The sequence below is a fragment of the Takifugu rubripes genome, chromosome 17 (assembly GCF_901000725.2).
Source record: "Takifugu rubripes chromosome 17, fTakRub1.2, whole genome shotgun sequence".
Taxonomy (NCBI): Eukaryota; Metazoa; Chordata; class Actinopteri; order Tetraodontiformes; family Tetraodontidae; genus Takifugu; species Takifugu rubripes.
In genome coordinates this window covers 1,649,413-1,674,675 of record NC_042301.1, presented here as the reverse complement: position 1 = coordinate 1,674,675, position 25,263 = coordinate 1,649,413, and the positions used below count along the sequence as shown (strand labels likewise).

The 25,263-nt window shown below is 42.5% G+C and overlaps 5 protein-coding genes across 13 annotated transcripts in view; 4 read left to right on the top strand and 1 right to left on the bottom strand.

The window, feature by feature from the left end:
- Positions 1–14: 14 nt before the first annotated feature.
- c17h4orf33 (chromosome 17 C4orf33 homolog) lies at positions 15–3,492 on the bottom strand. Its single transcript, XM_003971996.3, has 6 exons — positions 3,370–3,492; positions 2,046–2,231; positions 868–928; positions 738–789; positions 467–666; positions 15–193 (listed from the first exon to the last, which is right to left on the bottom strand). The coding sequence occupies exons 1-6, from the start codon at positions 3,458–3,460 to the stop codon at positions 97–99; spliced, it is 687 nt and encodes a 228-aa protein (XP_003972045.2). The 5' UTR covers positions 3,461–3,492; the 3' UTR covers positions 15–96.
- On the top strand, positions 3,479–11,462 carry sclt1 (sodium channel and clathrin linker 1). 2 transcript variants are annotated; one of them, XM_029851049.1, is made up of 22 exons: positions 3,479–3,507; positions 3,889–3,936; positions 4,184–4,242; positions 4,428–4,477; positions 4,612–4,684; positions 4,874–4,929; positions 5,092–5,227; positions 5,680–5,790; positions 5,990–6,055; positions 6,453–6,523; positions 6,923–7,013; positions 7,172–7,263; positions 7,424–7,601; positions 7,752–7,850; positions 8,693–8,764; positions 9,148–9,222; positions 9,341–9,483; positions 10,005–10,197; positions 10,435–10,631; positions 10,961–11,039; positions 11,172–11,246; positions 11,350–11,462. In XM_029851049.1, the coding sequence occupies exons 2-22, from the start codon at positions 3,900–3,902 to the stop codon at positions 11,392–11,394; spliced, it is 1,998 nt and encodes a 665-aa protein (XP_029706909.1). In that variant the 5' UTR covers positions 3,479–3,507; positions 3,889–3,899; the 3' UTR covers positions 11,395–11,462. The 2 variants fall into 2 exon arrangements, with proteins under 2 accessions (XP_029706909.1, XP_011610678.2); XM_011612376.2 differs by having other exon boundaries at positions 3,481–3,510.
- Positions 11,463–11,601: 139 nt separating this feature from the next.
- On the top strand, positions 11,602–18,270 carry LOC105417620 (dynein heavy chain 6, axonemal-like). 5 transcript variants are annotated; one of them, XM_029851046.1, is made up of 23 exons: positions 11,602–11,739; positions 12,543–12,618; positions 12,685–12,749; positions 12,823–12,990; positions 13,071–13,152; positions 13,368–13,450; positions 13,513–13,572; positions 13,675–14,025; positions 14,110–14,244; positions 14,391–14,493; positions 14,578–14,644; positions 14,767–14,914; positions 15,010–15,111; positions 15,188–15,298; positions 15,368–15,457; positions 15,545–15,665; positions 15,735–15,886; positions 16,224–16,379; positions 16,800–17,051; positions 17,130–17,258; positions 17,541–17,654; positions 17,732–17,875; positions 17,952–18,270. In XM_029851046.1, the coding sequence occupies exons 2-23, from the start codon at positions 12,576–12,578 to the stop codon at positions 18,138–18,140; spliced, it is 2,865 nt and encodes a 954-aa protein (XP_029706906.1). In that variant the 5' UTR covers positions 11,602–11,739; positions 12,543–12,575; the 3' UTR covers positions 18,141–18,270. The 5 variants fall into 5 exon arrangements, with proteins under 5 accessions (XP_029706906.1, XP_011610679.2, XP_029706905.1 ...); XM_011612377.2 differs by having other exon boundaries at positions 11,602–11,848; positions 15,191–15,298; XM_029851045.1 differs by having other exon boundaries at positions 11,602–11,848.
- A 1,526-nt stretch (positions 18,271–19,796) lies between these two features.
- Positions 19,797–22,603, top strand: LOC115253306 (C-type lectin domain family 10 member A-like). The gene is made up of 6 exons (XM_029851002.1): positions 19,797–20,234; positions 20,971–21,001; positions 21,493–21,544; positions 21,716–21,879; positions 22,004–22,110; positions 22,409–22,603. The coding sequence occupies exons 1-6, from the start codon at positions 19,957–19,959 to the stop codon at positions 22,548–22,550; spliced, it is 774 nt and encodes a 257-aa protein (XP_029706862.1). The 5' UTR covers positions 19,797–19,956; the 3' UTR covers positions 22,551–22,603.
- Positions 22,604–22,752: 149 nt separating this feature from the next.
- The window catches only part of LOC115253307 (CD209 antigen-like protein E), a 4,538-nt gene continuing 2,027 nt past the window's right edge, over positions 22,753–25,263 (top strand). For 2 of the 4 annotated variants that reach the window (XM_029851004.1, XM_029851003.1), the window contains exons 1-2: positions 22,753–24,375; positions 25,117–25,147. In XM_029851004.1, the coding sequence (XP_029706864.1) occupies positions 24,098–24,375; positions 25,117–25,147 (309 nt within the window). In that variant the 5' untranslated portion in view covers positions 22,753–24,097. Of the gene's footprint in view, positions 24,462–25,116; positions 25,148–25,171 lie in introns of those variants that run through there. The other 2 variants (XM_029851006.1, XM_029851005.1) reach the window with 2 other exon arrangements.

The following is a 25,263-nucleotide window of genomic DNA, read 5'->3' as shown; positions in this document are numbered from 1 at the left end:
AGACAGACAGGAAATATGTGCATGTATGGTTTTATTTTTGTGGATGTGATCACGCTAGTTCAAGGAATAAACAGATAGGGCGCTGCTTTGAGTGTCCTAGGGTTTTTTCTTCCACAGGTCCGACTCCGGTTGCACCCAACCCTCTCCCATGATGCTTTGCAGATGGAACTCTCGGAAATATTCCAGGCGGTGGCTGCAACAAAGGGCATTTTTTTCCAGTGGCACGTTACATTCGATACTTGTAATTCAGCAAGTTATGGCCAAAAAAACAGGGGTCGCTGCCCATTTTTATCTTCCTTTCATAAATTCCAGTATGAATTTTAACATTTTTTCAGTGCAGATTAACACAGATAACAGCAGCTGAGAGTTATTTGTCTTTTCCTGTTACTTATGGGTCAATTTCAGAGACACTGATCGAGTGCAAAGAGCCATTTCAGAACCTTGAGTCTGGCCTTAGCATACTTACAAGTTGGGTTTTTGGCCTTCCACGATCTCCTGTTTAGGGATGGGATAGAGGGCCTCATACGTGCGCTCCTCTCCGGAGCCATGGATGGCGTAGGAGTTCATCTTGTTAACATTTGGAGGAAAGTACGACCAAGGCAGCAGAGCCTCTCCCATCCACCTGTCCCCTGCGATCGTGGCGTTAAACACCAGGGGCAGTTGTTGCTTTAGGAGGGCAAAGTTTAGATAATCAAAGAAGAAGCTGACGTTATTACAGAAGCTGGTCGATCGCCTACCATGAATGCCTGGCGAACTCCTGACAGCAACAATATCAGCTGCTGCCCGTGTCTACGGCGAAAGACAACACAGATGGTCTCAGGCCATCAGAGGACGAGAGCAATGGACACACCAAAGGCTGGTACTTACGGACAGAGCTCCACTTCTAGGTAATTTTCTGTTGCACTATCAAGGAAGAAGGACTCCACAACTTATGAGGGGGAAAAAATAAAAATGGAACATTTGATCTTTAATTATCTGGTTAAAAGGGCGTTATTAACCTCTCTGGCTTCTATTACAGAGAAAAAGGACAATTCAAAGGTATAAGTCAATTCAAGTTTATGTTATAATTTATAGAAAAATGATTGAGGAAAACTTTGAAATCAAGAACCAGGCACTTGCTAACCTGGCAGCTGGCTCATTATCATCCCTACCTTTGATTAAAACGGGAGGGGGGGGGGTCCAATTTAACGGATACTGTTAACGAGGCCAAATATGTGGGCCTAATTAACCAGAAATCAAACTTACTTAAGGTTAATTAAATAGAATTGTTATTACTCAACCTCGTCCTTGGGTTTAATTGCTGTGTCGCAGTCATAACGATGCTATAATCACTAATTTGGCCTCATAATCAGAACTAATCCTTCATCTGCCCAACCTCATAGAACTTTGGAATATTGAAATTTTCATCGTTCATATTTGGAGTGCTCTGCTGTTGCAATGTGCAGATGATACTATACAGGGAACCAGGGAAGTGGTCCAATGAATGGGCCCTCTTTGCTGTTCTGAGCTTTTATCATAGGTGGAGACCTGCACCGTCACACAGCTCGAAACACAATTACATGCTGACACAACTGGGATTTTTCTGGGACAGGTTGCCTATCGTAGTCCTGGCGTGATATTAGCTAGCAATTTATGTTGGTTTCCATTTCTGGGGAGGTCGTTTGGATGACTGACAATGCCTTGTAATACTCCACTCTTCTTCCTCCCCATGGTTGCCCCTGACTGACATTAAAAAAGTCATAATAGCTGCTTTTATTTGGGTTTAAAACCAGAGGAATGCAACTTTTTTGGAGTTTGAAGTTCAGCTTGAGAACACAATGTCTACTTTTGAACAATCAAAGCCAAAGCTTCCCCTGACCTTTCAAAATGAAGTTGGAGGAATGATAAATCTAGCGTATCTCTACCGGGATGTTCTACTTGCCGCGACACAACCATGGCAATGGTAAAACCCCACACCCATGCTGTTTTCATTTAATCCCTATATGATTATGATATGATATCCATGTAGCAAAGCACTTTTTTGTAGATAAACAAGCCTGGCCCACCTTCATAATCCCAGAGACCAGGGAAAGGCTGGCTAGGAGGACCTGGAGGGGCAGCTGGGTCATTAAAAAAGGGCCCAGATACCTCCATCTTTAGCCCTCCATTGCCAGGAGAGAAACCGATTCTGATGGGCTCATGGGTCACAGGATTGCTGTCCCACGTGTGCTCGATCAAAAACTCCATTCGGTCTAGGAAAAAAAAGAGATTAAATTGTTTGTTCATTTTACACAGAACATGAATGAATGATCGCTAAATGCAGCAGTTGGCTTTTGAGCTCATAACCTCAAACACAAGAGCGTGTTATGGAAAACTTATTGCAGACAGGTGCTACACTGATCCAGAGAACAGAAAAGATTTGCAGTCATCTTGCTCTGTTTACAACTCACATAAATATGAGGGGGAAACTCTGCAAGGTTCCTTAAAACATTACAGAGCTGCTCTTTGAAAGCTTTGATTTATGGATAAGAATAAGCTTAATTAAATTAAATATTATTATATCACATTATATGCACATTTGATGAGTTTAAGTCTAAATTGGCACAAAACTGAGTGAATCGACACCAAACAAAGCTAAATCTGATAACACCGGGTCACCACACAAACATCTGTCTTACTTTAATGTCCAGTCATCATTAATACTGAGTAGAAAAACAGCTCTGGCAATCCTTCCGACGCCACAGAAACTCAATTATGCAATAAAATGACAAACCTACAAAGATTCATAGCATAGCAGAATGTGGAAAATGTCAATAACTGTTGCCTCAGTTCTCTAGACTTAAAAACATTTTCTCAAGGAACCAAACCAGTAGCTGATTTATACACATGTTAATCTCTATGCGTTAATATACATTAAAATATATATATTGTTACTTAAGACTAGTAAGGATAGTGACTCAGATCCTGATTTAAGTGAAATAATCCCTCAGGTAGAGATCTGAGTTTGTGCCAGAAACTGAGAATTAAGAACAACAAGCCTTAGAGATGGTTTTCTTGAATGGTCATTTTATCCTCATGCTTATGAATGCATTCTTTTAAAGCACTTTTTATTTAAAATTTTAAAACTTTTCTTTGAACATTTTAACATTATTTTGACTTTGGTCACTGTAGTGTCATCAAATTAATTGTTTTTGTGACTGTCTACGATACCAGCTAAAAAAAAAACACACACACATTACTTCCTTAATCATCTTGAAATCATTGCTAACGCGAACAAACGTCAGGGTTTAGCGAACACACAAGTTATTATTCGGCAAATGAAACTCAAATTCTTTGCATCGTGCATTTCTACAGAAAACGACGGGCATAAAACCGAAACCAGTAGAATACCATATTTCGCTGAAGCCTCTTGAGACAGACCGGAACCTTCCACACTTCCCTGTTGTTCGAACGGAACCACATCCGTGTTGCACATCTTCATCCTTATTGGTTGTTCCTTGTTTGTTTTGAACCACAGGGCGGAACATGGTGGTACAGAAAATATACCATTTTTCCACCATTAAAACATGAACAATATGTATAAGCGGCACGTTTTCTCGTTTTTCCATTTTTTTCCATTTGTTAGATCATATTGTTTATTTTTCCGAGCTCATTTTAGCTCTACAAATATTGATGCTGTAGCTAACCTTAGCTTTACATTAAGCTAGCTTCTTAACCTATTCTAAGTACATTTGTAATTTATTTGTCTTGAATATACATTTCATTTAGATTTTGGCTGAAATCTATTGATTAAAGATTGATCAACAATTTTCTCTTAGTATAGATTAGCTATCACTAATTTAACGCTAATTGTGCGTTGTGAGGTCGATTTTCGAACATTACTGGTAATTTGACCCTAATTGTCTGTAGATTAAGCCTCAATGATGGAGAGAGAACCGGGACGTTTGGCTGATAAAGGTAACAGCAAATTGACTCATTTAGTTCAAACTAGGGAGGTTTTGTATTACAGAGACAATGTGTAAATACCTAAACCCTGATCAGTTTAAGACTCCAGATGACATTCCTGAATGGCTTCCAAATTAGTAATACATCTAAAATGTACCTGTTCCTGTTTGTGAGTTTTAGTAATACATGTATTCTATGTCTTTAACAGATATTTGAAATAATGACACGTATTTAACAGAGTGTGCATGTTCTTTCCCAGTATGCAGCTTAAATTCTTCTCTCACCTCTGGACCCCAAATGAAATCCAGGTCTTCCCAGGTACAAATACATCTGTTTTCTGTTTATTCAGTCACAAGATTATATCTTATCTGTCAATACTCGATTCAACTTTTCACTGCAGTGGTGAATTCTGTGCATTTGTGTAGTCCTGCAATATTTATTGGTTGTTTTTTACAACCGGGATGAAATGGTCTTACTCTACCATACATGTTTTACCTCATCAGGATGAAGAAGCAAATCTGACAAAGTTTCCCTCAACCCTGAGCAGAGATAGGTTAGTGCTAAAGAAGACTCTTTTAACTGACACCACATCTGTTCTGGGCAAAAGCAAATTTCTGCTAACTCAAGACCAGCAAATACCCAATTCATTTTCCCCCAAGCCACGCATTATTTTGTCTCTTTCTACAGCGTAATGGCTCCTCTCGTAGCAGAGTATGATCGACACATGGATCAGATGGCCGAGCAGATGAAGAAATACGAGGTGAATGAACCGCTGAAATTCCGCTTTACAGATATGACAAATTGAAGAGTTTAAAACCAGACACTTAACAAGTGAAAGCATAGTGACATTTTAACCTTGTCCTGCAGTTATTGTGGAGGAATTCTACTTTTCAAATGCGAGAATCAGAATCTAACAATTTCTTTTCATCTGCTTCCTTTTAATCAACAGATGCAGATGGCAGCCTTCAAAAAGAAGGTGGAAGAGGTTGTCATGGAGAACGAAAGGTAGAAACATGGCTGTAGTTAAGAAGAGGGTAAAATAGATGATATCCTTTTTGAACATTAAGAGTAATAGAGCAATATTTTATTGGAAGTGTATAATAACTGTAGCTCTTTAATTAAGTCAGTTTCCTCAATGATTGCCTGTTTTAACTCAACTTGTTCTAGTCTCTATGCCAAGCTGCAGTATGTTCTAAATGAGCTTAATGACAAAGATGCGGCTTCAGGGGCGGAGAAAAGCTCAATGGAGGACGAGAAGGTCATTATTAGGAACCTCAAGGAACAGATCCATCTGAACAAAGAGGTCTGTCAACAGAAATCTATAATAAATGGATGAAAACTGGTTGCCTTTGTCCCGATACATAGATTTATTTATTTTTCAATCATTTTTTGGACATGGCTCGAGAAGACAAGCAGTTGAAATGAGGGAGTGTATATGTTTCTGAATTCATTCTTGCACCTGTAGGAGTTCTTTATTCATTCCATTGTAGTCTACGTTAAACTGGTTTGATAAAGCCAGGAGGGAGAGGGAACGAGTTGTCCTAATTCTGTCACGGGTGATTTCCTTCATGTCTTCTACCTTTGCAACATTTATTGAGCAGTTCAGTGATTTATTACATTTTCCTAGTGTGCAGTTCATCATATCTGCTTTTCACCAAAAACAGAGGCTCCAGCTGTTTGTCATATATATTTAATAAGAGCCACAATAGTGAGCAACATCTAATAAAAATTAATGAACATTTTTTCTGTTGTCAGGACAAGCTGCAGGCCATGGAGCTGTGGCAGTTAGCAGTCCAAGAGGTGGACCGCCTCAAGCAGAGCATCTCTGATGGAAAAATGCTTGAATCTCAGAGGCTGCAGCTCCAGGTCCAGTTCTGCTTGTTGCTACGTCCTCACCTACTGCTCAACCGTTAACGGCTGATCACATTGTCGCCGCTAGGTGGAGCCATTGCGACACATATTAGAATAATTCACTTATTTTCTGGGATAATGCCTACTGTTTCATGTTTTGTTATTTATGTGTGTATACGTGCATTTACTTTCATACTTATTTGTTTAATCTTAGGATCAGCTTGTTCAGTCTCAACAGCATGCAAAGCAGCTTCAAGGGGCCAGTCAGACACTAAAACTGGTAAGAGGACTTGAATTAATTTGACTCATTATCACAATATGTGTGACTCTCTTTCACACATATTGTGATAATATTTCTTCATGTACAGCAACACATATGGTTTCTGTAAATGATGCCAGCAGAGGAATAAAAACACTGAACAGGGAGTAACCCTATATCCCTCAAATGCATTATTAACAAAGGAAGCTCTGAGCATTCCCACCCTGTCTTGTCACACAAGCAGACTTTTTAAGTCACCGAAGGTGACGCCAACTGATTCTGTAGCATTAACTGACTGAAAATGGCTGCTAAAATTGTTCTGAATTCCACAGAATGTCAGGAAAAAGAGCTTTAGGGCAAATGTGTTTGGGTGATAATGCCACATAAATGGCACTCTTGTCTGTCTTGCCACACACAGACCAACCAGCAGTTACTGACGGTGGTGACAGAGCAGAGCGCCGAAATGAAGATGCTACAAAACCAGCTCAGGTAAGCAAACCCCTCAGGGATTCAAAGATGCTGCTATCAGGGGTCAGTTTCATTGTTTTGACCACGACAGCAACACATCCTCTGTGGCTTCCCAGTCGGCTTTTAAGTACAAAAATGGAAAACTGGATTCCTAGTCTGCTAATGTCACTCTCTTACTTATGCCTACAAACAATATGCCCGCTTTTTTTTATTCAGTTGTAAATAACTTGTCCCTATCAGGCAGTAACATGACCTGAGATGTGGCTAAATACCTAGCATAAGTAGGCATGAGTTACCACCTTTCTTCTAGGCCCAGTTGCCTTTGAGTCAGGTACTTACAACTACCGGTACTGTGACCCGGGTGACTGCCAGCATAACTGAATGTGCTCATTTCTGATGCTGTCTGTCTGGCATGTGTAGATATTCCACAGCTGAGAAGAACACGGCCATGGTCAAGGTGGAAGAGATGATAAAGCTGCAAAAGAAATCCCAAGACCAGATGAAAAGACTGGTGAGAGTTATAATAGAGCTGGTACAAAGTGTAAGATATAAAAGATTGCAGCTGAATTTTTCATTCAACTGCTTGAAAGCGTTCAGTCAGTTTTATTTGGGTGTTGTGGGTTTTTTTTGGTTGGTTGGTTTTTCTCTTCTGCACTTTTCACCATTCAGGAAGAAGATCTAGCCGAGGCCCGGGGCCAAAAGGATGCTGCTGAGAGGCGGCACCAGCATCTCCAGGATATCCTCTCCCAGTTGGAGTCCAGGTGAACACCTCTTTCTATACTTTGCCCTCCTTTTTTGAGTATTTTGTGTTTTAATGGGTTACAGATCCATCCTGTAATGTGATTTCATTTGAAAACAACAGTGTAACATCATCGGTCAAGCCTGCCCACTTTCCCCAGCATTTCCTTTTCCTTACTGCAGATTAATAGCTGCATCTAAAGATGCAGAGGAAGCTCGCGGAGAGAAAGCTGTGGCCGAGAACCTGATGGAGGAACTCCGGAGACGTTGTACCAATTTAGAGAAGGAGAGATTTGAAGCCCTGGAGAAACTGAAAGAGAGTATTGAGGCGGTTAATATCGCAAAAATGCAGAAGACCCAGGTTATCTTCAAACACCTCATCAGCTCTTTTCCTTTCTGTTTTCCACTTCCATAAGTTGTTGTGCAGCTCCTAAACAAGGTGAACTTCCCCCAGACACTCACACGTACGTTATTTTGAACCAACGGATGTTTCCTAATGCCCCCCCCTCAGGCATTGTTACGAGAGAAGCAGGGAGCAGAGGTCCTGGAGAAAACACAGGAGTGCTGCAGTCAGTTAATCCGCGAAACCCCAGCTCGCATCCGAAAAGAGGTGGGTGACTCAATAAGAAGAAATAACACCTGGCTGGAAATATCATCTTTTTCCACCAAATACCCTCCGAGCAATTACTTCTTTTTGATCCAAAGCTACTTAGATCTCCTTTGGACAATCAGATGTCTTCATGTGCATTTTCGCCACTGAGTTGTGACTGACGAGTGTGATTTTCAACTCTATTGAGGTAGTGAGTCTATTAAATCCCTCCTCTGGCTTAGATTGGTCAGTTAATCAAGGCATCGCTTTTCACCCAAAGCCCTCGCTCTTTAATCCTCTTAATTAACCTGGGGATTACTGGGGCGCTGGCTGCTAACTTACCCTCTGCCTGGCCGTCAAGAAAGGACCGTTTTTTCAACACAACCTTTTCTAATCTTGAACCTGGCATGTAATTTTCTCGCAGATGTCAGACGTTGAAATTTACATCAAAGTCCTATTCCCTTAAAGCCGTTTTCTGTTTTGATAAGCATGTGTAATTAAGAGTTAATCCCTAAACTGCGCTAATGACCTCAGGCATACCTGAGAGCTCACGACTCCAACGGCACTAAACTTTTTATTTCCGATTTTTTTTCTTGAGTGCAACTCAAGTTTTCCCTGGCACATTTTAAAGAATAGCAACGGTGTATGCCGTGCAGAAATTAAAATCTATGCATTATTAACAGTCTGATTACATGTAGATAGTATCGATTACCTGTTCAAATTAAATATTGTTCAAATATTGATGTTTAATTTAACATACACTCGTGAACCTTCGTTGTGAGATGACAAACAGATGTACCAGCTCTTCATGGATCCCTGCAGCCGCTGCCTGTTTTGAACTGTGTGACTGTATTTCTCAACAGGTGGAAAACATCCACAAGCAGTTCAACAGTAAGATCAGCGGTATGAACGAAGAGCTGTGCGCGTTGCAGCTGGTGAGGCTCAAGACCGTTAAGGACAAATGGGATTTGAATATTTGTATCTTGAAAGAAATTAAATCAATTTCAGGCAATTCGAAAATCACGTTGTTCCGGGTTTATTGAATCCAAGTAAAATAAAAATCTGCACTAAAAAAAAAATGGATCAGACCCTGCTATCTTATAATTTTGTTAAGTAACATCATTTCTCCTGGTTGCAGGATAGAAAATATAAAATGTGGCTGAAAAACGGCCGAACCATTAACCCTAACCCAGGCTGTATAATGCCACCGCTTCTGGGAATATTAAATTCATATGCGAATTCAATTGGATCGCCACACTTTGGATTTTCTTTTTGTAACATTCTGCTCTCCCTGTCCTCTCTTTGATCCTTTCTGTAGGAATGTGCAACAAAACAGTCTCTGATTGACAGAACAGTGCGAGAGAGAAACGCTATAGAGGCCGAGCTCACAAAGGTGTCTGACACCAGCTGTGAATTACAATAAACAAGCTGGTTTGAATTTTTTCCCCACATTTTTTGCTCTCCGTGAGTTCTGGCATTCTCTTTATCCTCCCTGTGGTGTTTTGTTTTAGGTGTGTAAAGAACGCAGTGCGGAGCCAGAGCTAAGAAAGATTGATGCCCTTCACCAGAGGTGTCTGAATGCAGAGAGAATAAAGGACGACATGAGTGCTGCTTTGCAGAGCGCCCAGAGCAAACTAAAAAAGTTTGAGTTGGAGTAAGTGTGTTACACAGAGTTATCTCCCTGGTCTTTCCAGATTTACAGACTTTTTTGCGATGATGTTGAACTCGAATGATTTGTGTTATTTTTTCTGTTACAATGTTCTACTTTTGTAGTTTTTAGGTGAACAATTAAAATAGGCGTTCGCACTCTCAGAACAGTTGGTAACCTTATTTAAAAAAGAAGTCTCAAAGATACAATAATCAGTCAGTATGTTTACACACACAGCTTAAATGTGGCTTTGGTGTCCGGTCAGAATTCGGTCCTTTTCCGACTTTACACACAACGTAGAACAGCGAATAACTGACGGGAACATGCGCTCCTCCTTGACACTAGATGGCGACATTCGTCTTTTCACATGATTATTAGGGCCCCCTTTCTGACCGATCTATTACACCTCATAAGAAATAGGTGTAGTCAGTGATTAGTGAAAATGAAGACAATAGAGAATAATCAGATTTTTGTTAAAATTCAGGCATTTCCCACTGCTTATTCTTCTTTTGTTGTCTTATTTGTAGCTACCGTGAGGAGCTGGCCGGGTGTCGGGATGAAATCCAGCAGCTGCGAAGCGCTCTGGCGACAGCCCAGGGCGAATGTAACAGTGTCAGCGATGAGCGTCTAAAGATGCAGCAGGAGATCCTAAGGCTCCGCAAGGAGATGGATGACCTGCGCAAAGTCACCACGGTGGAGCAAAAGAAGGCTGAGCTGCAGGTGGGTAACTTTCCTCCCCCTCTTGTACGCCACAGTAATATATCAGTAAAGATCCATAAAAAGTCAATAAAGGCCATTTAATGATTAAAAATCCCTTGAAGTTTTCCATTTTTTGTGGACATTTAGATTTAGAAGTTGTGTTTTTTGGTTTCATCGGAAATAATTTTGGCAGAAGTCACTTTTGGGCTTTAAATACAACAAATTTCTGTACCCGCTGTTTTTATTTGGCTGCACCAGGTTTCAAAAATAAAGCAGGAGTACAGCCTGAAGGAGAATTTACTGGAAGCACGGGTACAAGAGTTGGAGGAATGCAGCCGGGGCTCCAGCGACGATCTGACACGGCTGCTGAGAACTCAGCAAAAATACATCCAGCGTTTGAAAGAGGAGTCCAAGAACACCATTCAGTCTTTTGAGACAAATGTGACAAAACTCGAGTAAGAACTTTCAGTCTTACTGAAGAAACAACACTCAACAAAAAATGTTCTTGTGTAATGTGGAACAGTCATTCTTCCGGGATAACAGACCTTTGTGTCATTACACTCCAGTCCCATAGGGGGCAGTAACTCCTTTCATTGACATGCTATATCTATGAAACATATGTATATATATATATATGAAATATTAGTAGTTGATGACGTTTAGAAGCACTTTAGAAGCATGCTATATACAACAAAAAGTTTAGCAAAGAGGTCTGTGTAATTTCTATGGAATCCAACAGGGCTGCTTTACTTTTCAACTTTTCTGTTTTTAATATCTGTTTCAGGGCAGAGCTGAATCGACAGAAGCAGCATTCACTGAAGCTGGAGATGCAGATTAAATCCGACTATAAAACCATTGCTGAGGTTTGTTGATGACACGCAGCTACACATTTATCAAGAAACATTACAGAAAAACACCAATATTCGGTATTGTTAGTATATATGATTCTACACAGTTATTCTCTTTTTATGTGAATTATTATCTTTTTTATATAGTATAAACGGCACCTTGAAGAATATAGAGAGAAGACGAAGTGTCTGCAGCGACGACTGATGGAAACTGAAGAAAAGGTAGCTACTGTTAGGGAACAGATTAAACTGATATCTCATGTTTTGAAATAAAGCGGAACCAACCTCTGTTCTAACCGATCTCTGTTTTCTGTTCTTTCAACAGCTGAATATGACGAGAACAAACATGGCGCTCCAGAAAACCCACTAAGCAGAAGACTAAAAGTCATAGATGAAAATGGCTTCATGTACATTAAAAAAAAGTTTCTTTTTATTATACAATATTGCTGTCAGCAATTAATTTGCAACACTCAAACCTCACTTGAAATCTTGAAATACCTTTCAAACAGTTCAAGGTGCTAAAGTTTTTTGATTAAATGTATTTGTAATGCTAAATTTTAATTAAAAAAGGAGATATTACAACAAAAAAATCCACGTAAACCTGTTATTTGTTGAATTTAACTAAGTTAAATCCAACAAAGTTCACTCTGCTCCACTGTTGCGCCGCAGTGGATGCCGGGAGAATTGTTTGTTGCTAGGAGACCGAGAAGTTTTGGTACGTGACACAAAGTGATCGCGTTTAAAACTTGGTTTCGTAAAACTATGACTTATGAAATGAAGATTATGCATTTGTAGTTTAATTAAAATATAGACCTGTTTAATTGGTAAGACTAAGTTCATTTAATACCGTTACGTTTCACCCTTATCGTAAATATCGATGACCTCAGTCGCTTCATTCTTTACTGTATGCAGCGAAATAGTTAGAAATAGTTCAGTGAAATATAGGTTTTGTATTTCCAGTCTTTTCACCTGCTAACGTTAGGATTGTGCTTTACAATCCCTGCTTTAACCGCTGCAAATACTGTTTTGTCTGCTGCACCATCGATAGTTTTATAATGTTAATCACGGTCCATAATTATTCAGTTAAAAACCTACAATTGGAAGCACTTTCATGTCGGAGATGTTCATATTAAATATAATACAAACATTTTTGGGTATTTTCGGTTTAGCTTTTAGAGAATGCTAAAGGCAGACCATGACATTTTTGGAATAGCAGATATATAATTACTTCAGCAGTTGAGTAAAATGTCAAATTGCAGCCATCTTTTGAACGGATAATCGAACAACTCGTTCCTTTAATTGTTCTGACATTTGAGCGTGACCCACATTATAATGAAGCACTTGAACAATATTTAGAAAGTTCCACTTTTCTACTCAGAAACTAACTATAAAGGTGCAACAGTATTGAATGGCAGCAACATAGCACAATCCTATGAAATATGACTTGGTTTAGTAGCCCTAAAAGCATAGAGGGGCAATATTTTCCCTTTTTTTGACCCCCTACTGCTCTTTTTATAGCCCATATTTACACCATTAATAATCTCCAGTACCATGGCTACTGCATGCACAAGGACCTCTGATCACGGGACAACAGGTACGTCATTTATGACCATAAAAATTTCAGTAGTAAGCTAAAGTTTTACGTGACCTTCTCTCCCAGATCCACTCCACAAGTCCTGTGATCCTCAGAGAGCCGTCCTCATCCCCACTCCTCCAGGCACTCAGGTCAGATTTATCCAAGTCTGAAAACAGACATTTTGCTTTACACCCTGGATCTGAGAATGTTGTGTCATTTTAGGCGGATACCACGGTGCACATGATATGGAAACCCAGTCCAGAGCTTTTAAGGTTCCGTGAGCGGGTCTATTTCCCTGGCTGGCCACCTGAATCTCCAAAAAAACAGTGGATGCAGTGGAACCGCCAACAATTGCCTGTCAACCTGCCTCCACTGCAGTCCAAAACAAAGGTCTGAAGAGCAAAAAGAGCATGAAAAAGTGACCTTGCAAGAATCAATACGAGATGCCTTCCCTCTGCTTCCCTCTTCAGATGTCAAAGGAAGTCGTGTCCACGCCTGAACGTCCCACAAGTCCTGATTCCATGAAGACAGACGGACACGGTGACTCTCAAGGTCAGAGGTCAATCACGATTAATACTGTTTGGAAACTAGTCCCCTGAAACAATATTTGGTCACCTTGTAATACATAATACAGGATTGTTGTTTTTCTTGTACTATTGTTTTATTTAATTCATTTAGCTTGAGATGTTTAATTTTAGCCTGTTTAGCCTGTGAGATGTCTCCGTTCATAACGTGTTTTAAACAGTATATTTTGATCATATTGAAAGATCAGAAGAGGTCACACAAGGGCCCGAATCGACAGACCTCTACTCTCCTTCCAAAACCTCCACTACAGCTCATGAAGACACAAGTAAGACTGTAAAGAGAGTTAAATATGGGAGTTTGACGCCCCTGAACATTTTCTCCTGTCAGCCACGCAGGCGTCCCAACCCATCGGCCGTTTCCCTCCGTCCTCTGCGGCCCACGAACCAGGTCAGCGGCTGACATGTTTGAGCTGGAAGAGGCTTTAGAGATTTGCAGGGGTGACTGCTGAAACTCCAACGTCTGTTTTGCTGTTTCCCTGCTTCCTCGTAGGATGTGGCGTCAACTCCTCCCTTTTCCGCATGGCTCTTCTCCCTCATGAGTGACTGGGGAGGGACCAGAAAACAAGGCTTGGGCCCCTTTGATGACAGTTTAGTGCACAGTAGAGACAAATACATAATAGTCAGCGATGAAAGGGTCATGCTGGTGTGTGACGACCCAGTGTATGTGACCCTGGAACGCTGGGAAAGGCTCTGTCACGTCCTCCCAAAGATCAGTCGCATCCCTTTCTTTGCCCACTTCAAAAAGAGGCGGCCGTTTTATATATGGCGCTCCAAGGTCCGCTCCAAGAAGTTCAACTTGGCAAGGAACTCCCTCAAACAGCAGCTGTTTATTCTCAATCAGGTATGAGGCGACTGTATTTTAAGACAGAAAGCCAAGGAAACAAAGTGTTTTTGCTGTCATCTTTACCATCTTTGTGTCCCACAGTGCCTCAGACCAGCACTGATGGACATCTGGAAAATGTGTTCTCAGATCAGCGACACGGGTTTGTGTCACATCGAGCAAAAACACACGTGCACCCTGCGGGACTTCCAGGACACCCAGGTCATACAGCTCCAAAGGGTAATGATCAGAGTTTATTAAAAAAAACAAAGGAATAAAGTCACAAGAGCTGATGTTGTGAGGACATTCAGTCTTCCTGAACGACGCTCGGTGAAATAATGATCATTATTGTGCCCTAAATTGTGTGAATTTGTTGTCGTTGTCAGACACAAACTGACCTGACACGGTTTCAAGACCTGGTGAAAGAGCTGGTGACGTGTGCCTGTCGCAGCTTTTTGTCGCCGCCGCCGCCGCTGCCAGAACGCTCACGTGGGTGCACACTCAGCACAGCCAGTGTTTTCAGACAGAGGCGAGAGATTTCATTTGTCGACGCTCTTTTCCCGTTTGTGACAGTTGAACAGATGAAGCTACAGTGTCTCACGCAAATCAAGAGCTCCCTCCACTTTAACCGCGTCAGGTGGTGAGTGTTGTTGTTATTTATGCGCTAGTAGAGTGCGTGTCATTGTTATACTGATCCAGATCTTTGAGGATGAACCATTGTGGTGAATGTTTTAATGAATCCAACGCTGCTCGGCCCCGTAGCTTCATCCGTCTCGTGGACTATTTGGTCGCCGGCACCTTTCACCGTATGGTGGTGAAGGCGGTGGCCCACGTGCTCACTGTGCTCCAGCAGCGACTCTGTCAGACTCCCGTCCAGAGCTGGAGTCAGCCGGACCCCACAGACGAAGAGGTGAACAGGAGCGGAGGTCAAAATAATGGAACCTCGCCATGGACCGTTCAGGAGAGCGTTTGAATAATTCTCCCGATGTTTTGCTTTGATTAAAGTCCACCTTCGCCGAAGCCTCCGGCGAGCCGTCGATGTTCATCACGGAGCTCATTTTGGACACAAAAGCATTGACCTACGACCCCTCTGAGGACAAATTCCAGGTCAGCTCTCAAATTCTGTACTCAGGTGGTTGGGTTGTCTTTATATTGCACATGTTTCATCCACTGGCGATCCAAGCAGGAGAGCTTTTCGGAGATCTTCGGCCAGATAAAACAAACGGTGATGGCGGTTCCTACGCTCACAGACGATCCAGACTTTGACGTGATCACAGAGAATACGGGCGACAAGGTGGGAGACATTAGATTCTAAAGCACCGTGGCCCTTCGAGACAATAATGTTGTGTGTTTGTGTGTCAAGAGCCTCCGATACACAGACACCGATGCTACTAATTTGGAATGCATCATGGCCAGAGATGAGCACCTTCAAAGTCTGATCCAAGGCGTTGAGGTGTGTTTAAAACGCCGCGTCAGCTGAAATGATGACGCCCGAGCGCTGCTGCACACCTGTGAACGCCCCATTTGTGTTTACCTTCAGGAGTCTCTACATTCCGCCTTCCACGCAGCAAAAGTCTACTCGCGCACTCTGGAGCGTTTCCGTCTCTTCTATAAAGACAACGAGGGTCTCGATGTGGACTGGCTGCGGCGGCAGGATCACGGTAGATCCCGCGGACGACGGTGCAGGTTGACGGCAAATGTGATGTTGACCTTCTCGTCCTTCGGCGCAGATTTGTCCTTTTTTGAGAAATCGCTGGAGACGTACGGCAGTCAGCAGAGGGACGCTCTGTCCGTCCAGCAGGACGCACATTTAGGGTTACTGCTGGTGGACAAAGGACGCTTCAGAGAGCGGTTCCAGGCTTCGCTGCGGTCCTGTCTGGAGGTGACGTGTCTTGGTGCTCACATGCTTAGTGTGATCTTGCTTTTACTCAAGCACTTTGTAGGTTATATCCACCCTAATTCATAAACACTTAACCCAGTAAGACAGGGGTGCCCAAATCCAGTCCTCTAGGGCCGCGGAGGAGCCGGGTTTTCTTTCTCTCCGACTGGGTGAAGGTCTTCGGTCCTGAGTTCTGAAGCATTTTCTGCCTGGTAGGACGGAAAACATGGATTGAGCGCAACCTTGGAGGACTGGATGTGGACACCCTTACTGGGTTATACGTTTATGTGTTTCCTGAAAAGCACTTTTAACACAACTGACAGTTAGTCTGTGGATCCAGGTCATTCATGAGATGCTCGCCCAGCTGGCCAGGAGGAGACTGGACGCCGTCTCCACGGAGGTTTACGAGGCGCAGTTTAAACTCAAAGCTCTTCCTTCTTCTACAACGCTCGAGTTGGGCACCTACCTCACCTCCCTGGATGACATAAAAGACATGGTAAAGCTTGTTTGATTGGGGTTTTTTTAACTTTCTTTCCCCCTTTATCCCTTTTGGGGTCACGGGGAGGGTGTGGGAGCCTGTCCCAGCTGTATATGGGCGAAGGCAGGGTACACCCAGCTCATCCTATGTGAGCATTTTGGGGTTTGGTGCCTTGCTCAAGGGTGCCTCTGCGGTTCTCTGAAGGTGTCCTGGGACCTCATCTGCTACCCGAACACCTGAGAACCTTTGTCTTCTTTGTCTTCTTAGCCCCGCCCCTGCAGATGAGCAGCCGCCGCCACCGCCCCTGTTGTTATTTATTCAGTCTATTTTTATAATATAGGCGTCCTACAAACCCAGCAAGGCAAAGATCTTTTCCACACTGGCTCCTGAGGTGCTTCTGTGGCCTCTATTACTCTTTTATTCTTTTCATCTCACTAGGTGGTGGTTTTTGAGAAGGAGAAGGAGGAAGTCTGCCAGTTGTACGCGCTGATTAACAGGAATTCCGTCCCCATCTCCTCTGAAGATCAGATTGCTTTCACCCAGTTGGAACCAGCCGTGACTTTACTGCGTTCCCTCATCGGCGACGCTCTGGCCGTCAGAGATTCCACCGTGGAGGAATTTCTCACTTCCCTGAGCAGAGATGCAACCAGCCTGAGCTGCAAACTGGAGGAACTCAAGCCCAAATTGCTGGTAAAGGAAAATAGCTTGTTGTTGTTTGTTGTTGTTTTTCTGATAAGTAATGATTTTAATGTTTTCCTTCTTGTAAAGGATCCACAGTTCCTTGACATCAACTCAGATTTCCTACAAGTGTCTCTTCTTCTCGGGGACATCCGGATCTCCATAGATGAGCTGCAGGAGCTCGCCTCCACTTACACCTCCTACCAGAAGAAATTTCAGGTGGTTTATGACTCCAGACCTCTATATATCGCTTATTTTAAATGATTATTAACTTCTACAAAACACAGGCTGTTTGTTGAAAATGGCCACAGAGATGACGTTTAACAGCTGGAACAGGCTTCCTGTAGAAGAAATAAACATTGAGAGGATAATATGGAATAAAAAATAGTTTTAATTGGTCAAAATTCACTGATTCACCTGAATTGTGGCCATGAGATGCACCTTTTCAGAACAGGCCAATGAGCAACATCCTGAGTCATTTCTGCTTTCTGACGACCAAAGTTGGAGGTAACCAAGTTTGACCTCCTGGAGGAGTTCAAGCTGGAGCTGAGACTCAAGCAGCTGCTGTGGGACTCTGTCCAGGAATGGGAGTCCTCACAGAATAGATGGAGACAGGTGAGCTGCATTTGTTACCGGCCAAACACCAAATATGACAGCATCTCCTGGCCTTGACGGTGACCTTGGCTTCCCAGAGCAAACTCCAGCAACTGGACGTAGATCAGGTCAGCTCACAGCTCGCCAAATTCCACACGCGCGTCCATCAGCTCGAGGAGGGTCTGCCAAAGAACTCGGTGGTGGCCGACCTTAAAGACAAACTGGAGGTCACGAGGCGCATGGTGGGGAACACGGCTCCTTCTGGTCATTTTCAGAACCTTTCTGACCCTCTGAATCTGTTCTTCTGTTCTGATCAAGCTGCCTGTGATCACTGATCTACGTCAGCTGTGTGTGGACCAAGAGTCCTGGAAAAATCTGGAGACTTTACTTGGAAGCTGTCTGGATGTGGAGACGCTCACCCTTGCCTCCTTAGAGGAGATCGATATCATCTCCCACGCCACCAAGATAAAGGAGGTAACAAGCCGACTGGGCAGCACCAACTTTTGACAGTTTCCGCTGAACAAACATTCAAGCTGAAAGTGAAACGTGGCTTTGAGTCAGTTAGATGTCCCCTCTCAACATGTTTGCCGCAGCAACGAAAATGTTCCCATTCCTGGACAAATAAAGGACTATTTTACCTTATTGGGGGATTCCGTGTCTTGCTTCATTGATTAGATTCCATTTTTATGGTACAGTTAACTGTACATTTACTTCCTTGTGTCTTCAGTGAGAACTCTAATTGTGTGTGTGTGTGTGTGTGTGTGTGTGTGTGTGTGTGTGTGTAGACTGGTTTGATCAGTCAAGCTTCATAAATAACACTCGTTGAGGGACTGTTCATGTTGCCTTGTGTGAGGCAGCTTTTCACGGTGTCCTGAAGATCTCGGTTCAGACCCGAGGGGCCCCCAGGCGGAGCAACCTCGGCGCCACGGGGCCGGATTTTGCTTTTGGAACGGTCAGCAGAACCTCCAACACCAGGGTCGGTCTGAAGCTGGATGGTTTCTCCAGAACTGTTGACTTTGTACTTCCCAAGATACGTACGTGTTAAACAACACCAGGAGTAAACTGGCTCGCAGCTCTTGTTCATTTCCAGTCCTGCTCGTTACCATCGTGGTTGGCAGTTGTTCTGTTGATGCCCAGAACTAGAACTGATCCGTTTCGAGGATTCTAAAGGGGCACTGTAAAGCCATCGCGGATTATCAGGTGAAGTGGAGGGAGAAGTGGGGGGTTGGATGAAAAATGGATGTAGACTTGGCTGCTCTTCAGGAATTTGTACAAACTAACTAACCTTGATGTAACCACACTATGGTAACTGTCTGAAAACAAAAAAAAATAATCTCAGATTATCTGTTTAAAACCTGTGAATGGAAACACAGGTTTGGTCCAATGTTGACATTATTCATGTCAGTTAGAGCAACGTTTGTGTTGCTTATGGTCCATAGGCTGAATGCTGGGGCAGCATTAGTGAGAGGACATCTGCTTGATCTTCACCGCAATATCATAACTGCTGCCCATCACCACTGATATCCATTGCAGTGACAGTTGCAAATCTGGTTTATGTTTTATACAGGCATAGACTGGGGATTTCCACAGGATTTTTAACATTAGATGAACTCTGTTTGGGATTTTGAATGGCAGCGACTGCTCCATCACTACCAGGACCTGGACTTGTGGATCGGGTTGTAAGGTTTGTGACTAAAACACACACAAAAAATAATATTAAAATAAAATAAAATGAATTCCATAAATTGAATTTACCTGCAACATGGTGAATGGAATGTATCGGTTATTCTCTGTAAATGGGCTGGCTAATAGCTCCCTCTAGTGGCCAAACTGTTGTATAACTTTAACTTGGAAAAGCTTATTTAACATTTCCTAAATATGATAAAAGTGATTTGATAAACACTCTGTATGCTGAGCAACACCATCGCGCAGGCCTGGGCTCGGATGGACCACAAGTATTTAAATATTTTTCATAGTTACTCCAAAATGTTCCTGACAAAGACATCGGATCATGGCGTTTATACAGAAAACGTTTTATAGATCTTTGACAGATGCTGACATTTTTAATTTAAGGTTTGATGAACTTCAATGATTAATTAAAGTTGCGGTCACACGTGAATTTAAGAACACAATTATCTTGTGCAGGTCGTGTTACTTTCATAACCGTGCTTCAAAATAGCTAATGGTACCGTAGGGGGTCTAAATATATGACCCCCGCAGCAGGAACGAACTGGTGCTGCTTTACTCTCTTTGGCCACTTGGGGGCAGTGTTCTTCAACAGATGAGATGGTGTTGTTATAAAATCCCTCGTTAGGTGGCGCTAATGGACCTACGCTTGTCAGAAGAAGCTTTCAAGTCTTCCTGTTCTCAACCACAAAAGGAGTTACGCTTTCCTGGAATCGACATGGCTACAAAATACTATGAAACTGTTTACAATTATGTCTGTACTGACCAGAAATCACTTGAATTCCTTGGTGTATGTTTGAAAGGGATGTTTTTGGCGTCAATTCTGATCTCGGACTTCACAACGCTGTTTTGGGTTTCAGATTACGTCATCACCATGCGACTCCAGCTGTACAGTACAAGACTGCGTTCTCTTTGGTAGAAGTACACATTTAATGAAAGTGTCATTTATTATTGTTTAATGGATAAACACGTGTTTTCATGTCAGTGAATGCCAATGTAAGCACCGTTGTACTGTCTTTTTAAATCCTTCCAGCTATTTTTAGTGGATAGACTTGTCCCCTTTCAAGCATTTCACGTGATTTCTTATTTAAATTCAATTTGTATGCTTCAGTCATTCTAACTTTCTGCTTACATCTAAAGAGTTGTGTATGATGGTTTCCTTTTGCAGTACTGTGACACCATCTGAAAGGATGTGATATGGCTTTGTATTTTTCTCTCAAGGATATTTGTGTTCTTAAGTAGGAATAGGAAGGCTGCTAAAATTGCCTCAGTATCACCATTTGGATGGTTTATTTGGGAAGCAAATTGGAAGTAAAACCTCTTCAATAACATTTAGGTGCAGTTTCACCAGTTGAGCAACATCAAGCCCAACCTCATCGAGGCTGTGACACGTCTCAGGAAAGAAGCTCTCACAAGACTAATAAAACTCTTGTCTCTTTTATTAGTATATTCAATATTATTTTATTTGATATAAGGACGGTATATCATTGAATATGTATGTAAGTTTTTTCCATGTACAAAGTATGACCTTTAAAAAATGGAGCTGGTGAAACTGATTTCTAAACAAAATAACACAATTTAGCCAATGTTTATTTACTGCTATGGGTTTAGGCACATTCTGAATAAGAAAATATTTCTTTCTGCATCATAGGTTTGAAAAATCTTCACTAAAACCTGACGACGTAAGTGTTCTATTCACAGTAACGTTGATGGTTGATATTCTAACCCCGTTCCTAAGTTCTCTGTCAGATTCACTAAGAACATCCTGTCAATTATTATATTATTACCATTAATGTTAAAATGATCTTTGGAGTCAAAAGTTGTAAATGTCCGATTACGAAAACCAGAAGTTGCCTGACAGACAGGAAAAACGGTGCTGTTGTGCAGCACAACGTCACACTTGAAGCAGAGCTGAGCACTGCAGCATCAGCATGGCTGCGGTCCTTAACTCCAGTACATCCAGTGTGACTCTAGAAGTTGGTAAATATCGGGATTTTCCTAAACATCAAGCTGAAGACGCTCCAGTGGAGGCCGCGCACAAGCCGAGTAGGTCGACGGAGACATGTGAGACAGTAACTTCTTTTACTGGGTTTAATTTTGACCTATCTCCTTCCTAGAGGGCCAGTTTATCACTGTGGTTCTTCTGAGTTTTGGACTGCTCTGTGTTCTTCAGGGCATTCTGAACATCTGCCTGAGGCTGACCATGAGAATGCCCACAGCCGAAGGTACGAGGCCTGATATGATAGTTAAAATGGTACATTAAAGGGCAGAAAAAGTCATTTAAGTCCACTTTTCCAGGTTAGGTCAGTGAAGGTGCATTATTTGTCTGGTAAATGAGCAGTTTCCTGTTTTGGGTGTTTCCACATGTTTCATGTTGTGACACTGGACGTTGGCAGATGGGAGTTGTGAAACGGAAACCAAGCCTTGTCCACAGGACTGGCTGGCGTTTGCCTGCAGCTGTTACTACGTCTCGACCCAGTATAAGAGCTGGGACGAGAGCCAGCGGTACTGCCTGCAGAACGACGCAGACCTGGTCGTGATCGGCAGCATTGAGGAGCAGGTCCTTTTCAGCCTGAACACGTTTTCAGTTTCATGTGTTGTATTTTATTAACTTCTATGAAGAATACATGAGATGTGATAAGACTGGGACTGAATTAACAGAGATTTGTCTTTATTTTTGGCAGAAATTTCTTTCTGGCTTTATCGTGTATCGAGCATGGGTTGGTGTGACTGACAGGGAGGAAGAAGGAAAGTGGACCTGGGTCGATGGAACGCCAGTAAACACTGAACGGTGAGATGGGAGAGGAGAGGGGAGGAGAGGAGAGGAGGGGGAGAGGGGGGGGGGGGAGGGGAGGGGGGGGGAGAGGAGGGGAGAGGGGAGGAGGAGAGGAGAGGGGAGGAGGAGAGGAGGGGGAGAAGGGGGAGAGGGGGGGGAGGGGAGAGGAGGGGGAGAGGGGAGGGGAGGAGGGGGGGAGGAGGGGAGGGGAGGAGGAGGAGAGGAGAGTAGGGGAGGGGAGAGGGTTTTTTGTGATGGAATCCTGCTTGTCCATCTTAACATGTCTCCCGTTTGTCCCATTGCCCCCCATCAGGGAGCTGTGGTTCCCGGGGCAGCCTGACGATGCGTTTGGAGGGGAAGACTGCGGTGAACTGCTGGCCCAAACCCAATTTATCGGCTTGAACGACATCAACTGTAGCCACAGAATCCACTGGATCTGTGAGAAGCTGCCGTGACAACTTTGTCCTTGCCCTCAAAAATTGAAATAAAGCCAAACAAGAGCAGAGAATTAAGACCTCCTGTGATCCGGCATTCGTCATGATGGCACAGAACTTCCTCATTAGCATTAGCATTAGCATACAGTGGTGGCTCAGATGATTACGACCGGGCCCACAGAATTTGTGATTGATAAGAAACAGAAGAATCTTTTCTCCGTCTGGCCTCTGCATGGAGGCACAGCGCTGGGTCCTGATGGGTCCTGATGGGTCCTGATGGGTCCTGATGGGTCCTGATGGGTCCTGATGGGTCCTGATCCTCTGAGGAGATCAACTCCTCAGTAAAGAAGTGATTATTCAGAGCTCCAGGGGAAAAGCTACGGTTTTGAACCTCATTCTTTCAAAACAACACAGATAATTTGCCATTTCCCCCCCCCCCCCCCCCCCCCTCTTTGATAGAGTATCTGTTCACCGTGTTATCAGTTGTCTCTGAAGCGGCCTTTGACCAGAAGCATCGTGTTTTCCTCACTTGTAGAAGACAAAAGCTTGCGGCTGATGACGTCTGGTTTCCGGGTTTTTGGTGTTTTTTTCACTTTGACTTCTAATATTCTGGATCTGTGCAGCGGAATTCTTCTCATTGGGAATTATAGTGATGATTCATCATGTTGGGTGTAATTTCAGTAATTCCTACAATTACACTTGCTTTTGTTAAACAATTACATGAAGAAAAAACCCGATGAGTTCTGAAAGGAAGTCGCTTTTGTCATGAAATACTTCCTCTTGCTTCATCAGGTAGATGATCTGACACAGGGAGGAAACAGACACACAACTATTTGCAGGCCACCGAAGGGACCGGCAGATAAGGAGCGTTGCCGTGGCACCGGGTGTTCCGGAAGGACAGTAAAATCCTGATCTGAAGATGGTCACAGCGCTAACGCACTCATTACACCTCTTCAGAGTCACTAGATTTAATTAGGGAGGGAAAACGATGTCAGACCAAGAGGAGGAAGCCTGACATGCAGGACCCTTCTGACGAGATTACACACTTTCTGATACACACTGGTGGGGAAAACTCACAGAGAACTCCTGATCCATTTCATATGAATCCAGGACTGGACATTTTAGTTACTATTTAGTTTACTATTATCAAGACCATAATTTAGAGTAAAATAAACGCTGTGTGGGCTCGGATGGACCACAAGAATTAAAATATATTTCATTGTTACTCCAAAATGTTCCTGACAAAGACATCGGTTAATGGCGTTTATACAGAAAACGTTTTATAGATCTTTGACAGATGCTGACATTTTTAATTTAAGGTTTGATGAGCTTCAATGATTAATTAAAGTTGCGGTCACACGTGAATTTAAGAACACATTTATCTTGTGCACGTCGTGTTACTTTCATAACCGTGCTTCAAAATAGCTAATGGTACCGTAGGGGGTCTAAATATATGACCCCCGCAGCAGGAACGAACTGGTGCTGCTTTACTCTCTTCGGCCACTTGGGGGCAGTGTTCTTCAACAAATGAGATGTGTTGTTATAAAATCCCTCGTTAGGTGGCGCTAATGGACCTACGCTTGTCAGAAGAAGCTTTCAAGTCTTCCTGTTCTCAACCACAAAAGGAGTTACGCTTTCCTGGAATCGACATGGCTACAAAATACTATGAAACTGTTTACAATTATGTCTGTACTGACCAGAAATCACTTGAATTCCTTGGTGTATGTTTGAAAGGGATGTTTTTGGCGTCAATTCTGATCTCGGATTTCACAACGCTGTTTTGGGTTTCAGATTGCGTCATCACCATGCGACTCCAGCTGTACAGTACAAGACTGCGTTCTCTTTGGTAGAAATACTGTACACATTTAATGAAAGTGTCATTTATTATTGTTTAATGGATAAACACGTGTTTTCATGTCAGTGAATGCCAATGTAAGCACCGTTGTACTGTCTTTTTAAATCCTTCCAGCTATTTTTAGTGGATAGACTTGTCCCCTTTCAAGCATTTCACGTGATTTCTTATTTAAATTCAATTTGTATGCTTCAGTCATTCTAACTTTCTGCTTACATCTAAAGAGTTGTGTATGATGGTTTCCTTTTGCAGTACTGTGACACCATCTGAAAGGATGTGATATGGCTTTGTATTTTTCTCTCAAGGATATTTGTGTTCTTAAGTAGGAATAGGAAGGCTGCTAAAATTGCCTCAGTATCACCATTTGGATGGTTTATTTGGGAAGCAAATTGGAAGTAAAACCTCTTCAATAACATTTAGGTGCAGTTTCACCAGTTGAGCAACATCAAGCCCAACCTCATCGAGGCTGTGACACGTCTCAGGAAAGAAGCTCTCACAAGACTAATAAAACTCTTGTCTCTTTTATTAGTATATTCAATATTATTTTATTTGATATAAGGACGGTATATCATTGAATATGTATGTAAGTTTTTTCCATGTACAAAGTATGACCTTTAAAAAATGGAGCTGGTGAAACTGATTTCTAAACAAAATAACACAATTTAGCCAATGTTTATTTACTGCTATGGGTTTAGGCACATTCTGAATAAGAAAATATTTCTTTCTGCATCATAGGTTTGAAAAATCTTCACTAAAACCTGACGACGTAAGTGTTCTATTCACAGTAACGTTGATGGTTGATATTCTAACCCCGTTCCTAAGTTCTCTGTCAGATTCACTAAGAACATCCTGTCAATTATTATATTATTACCATTAATGTTA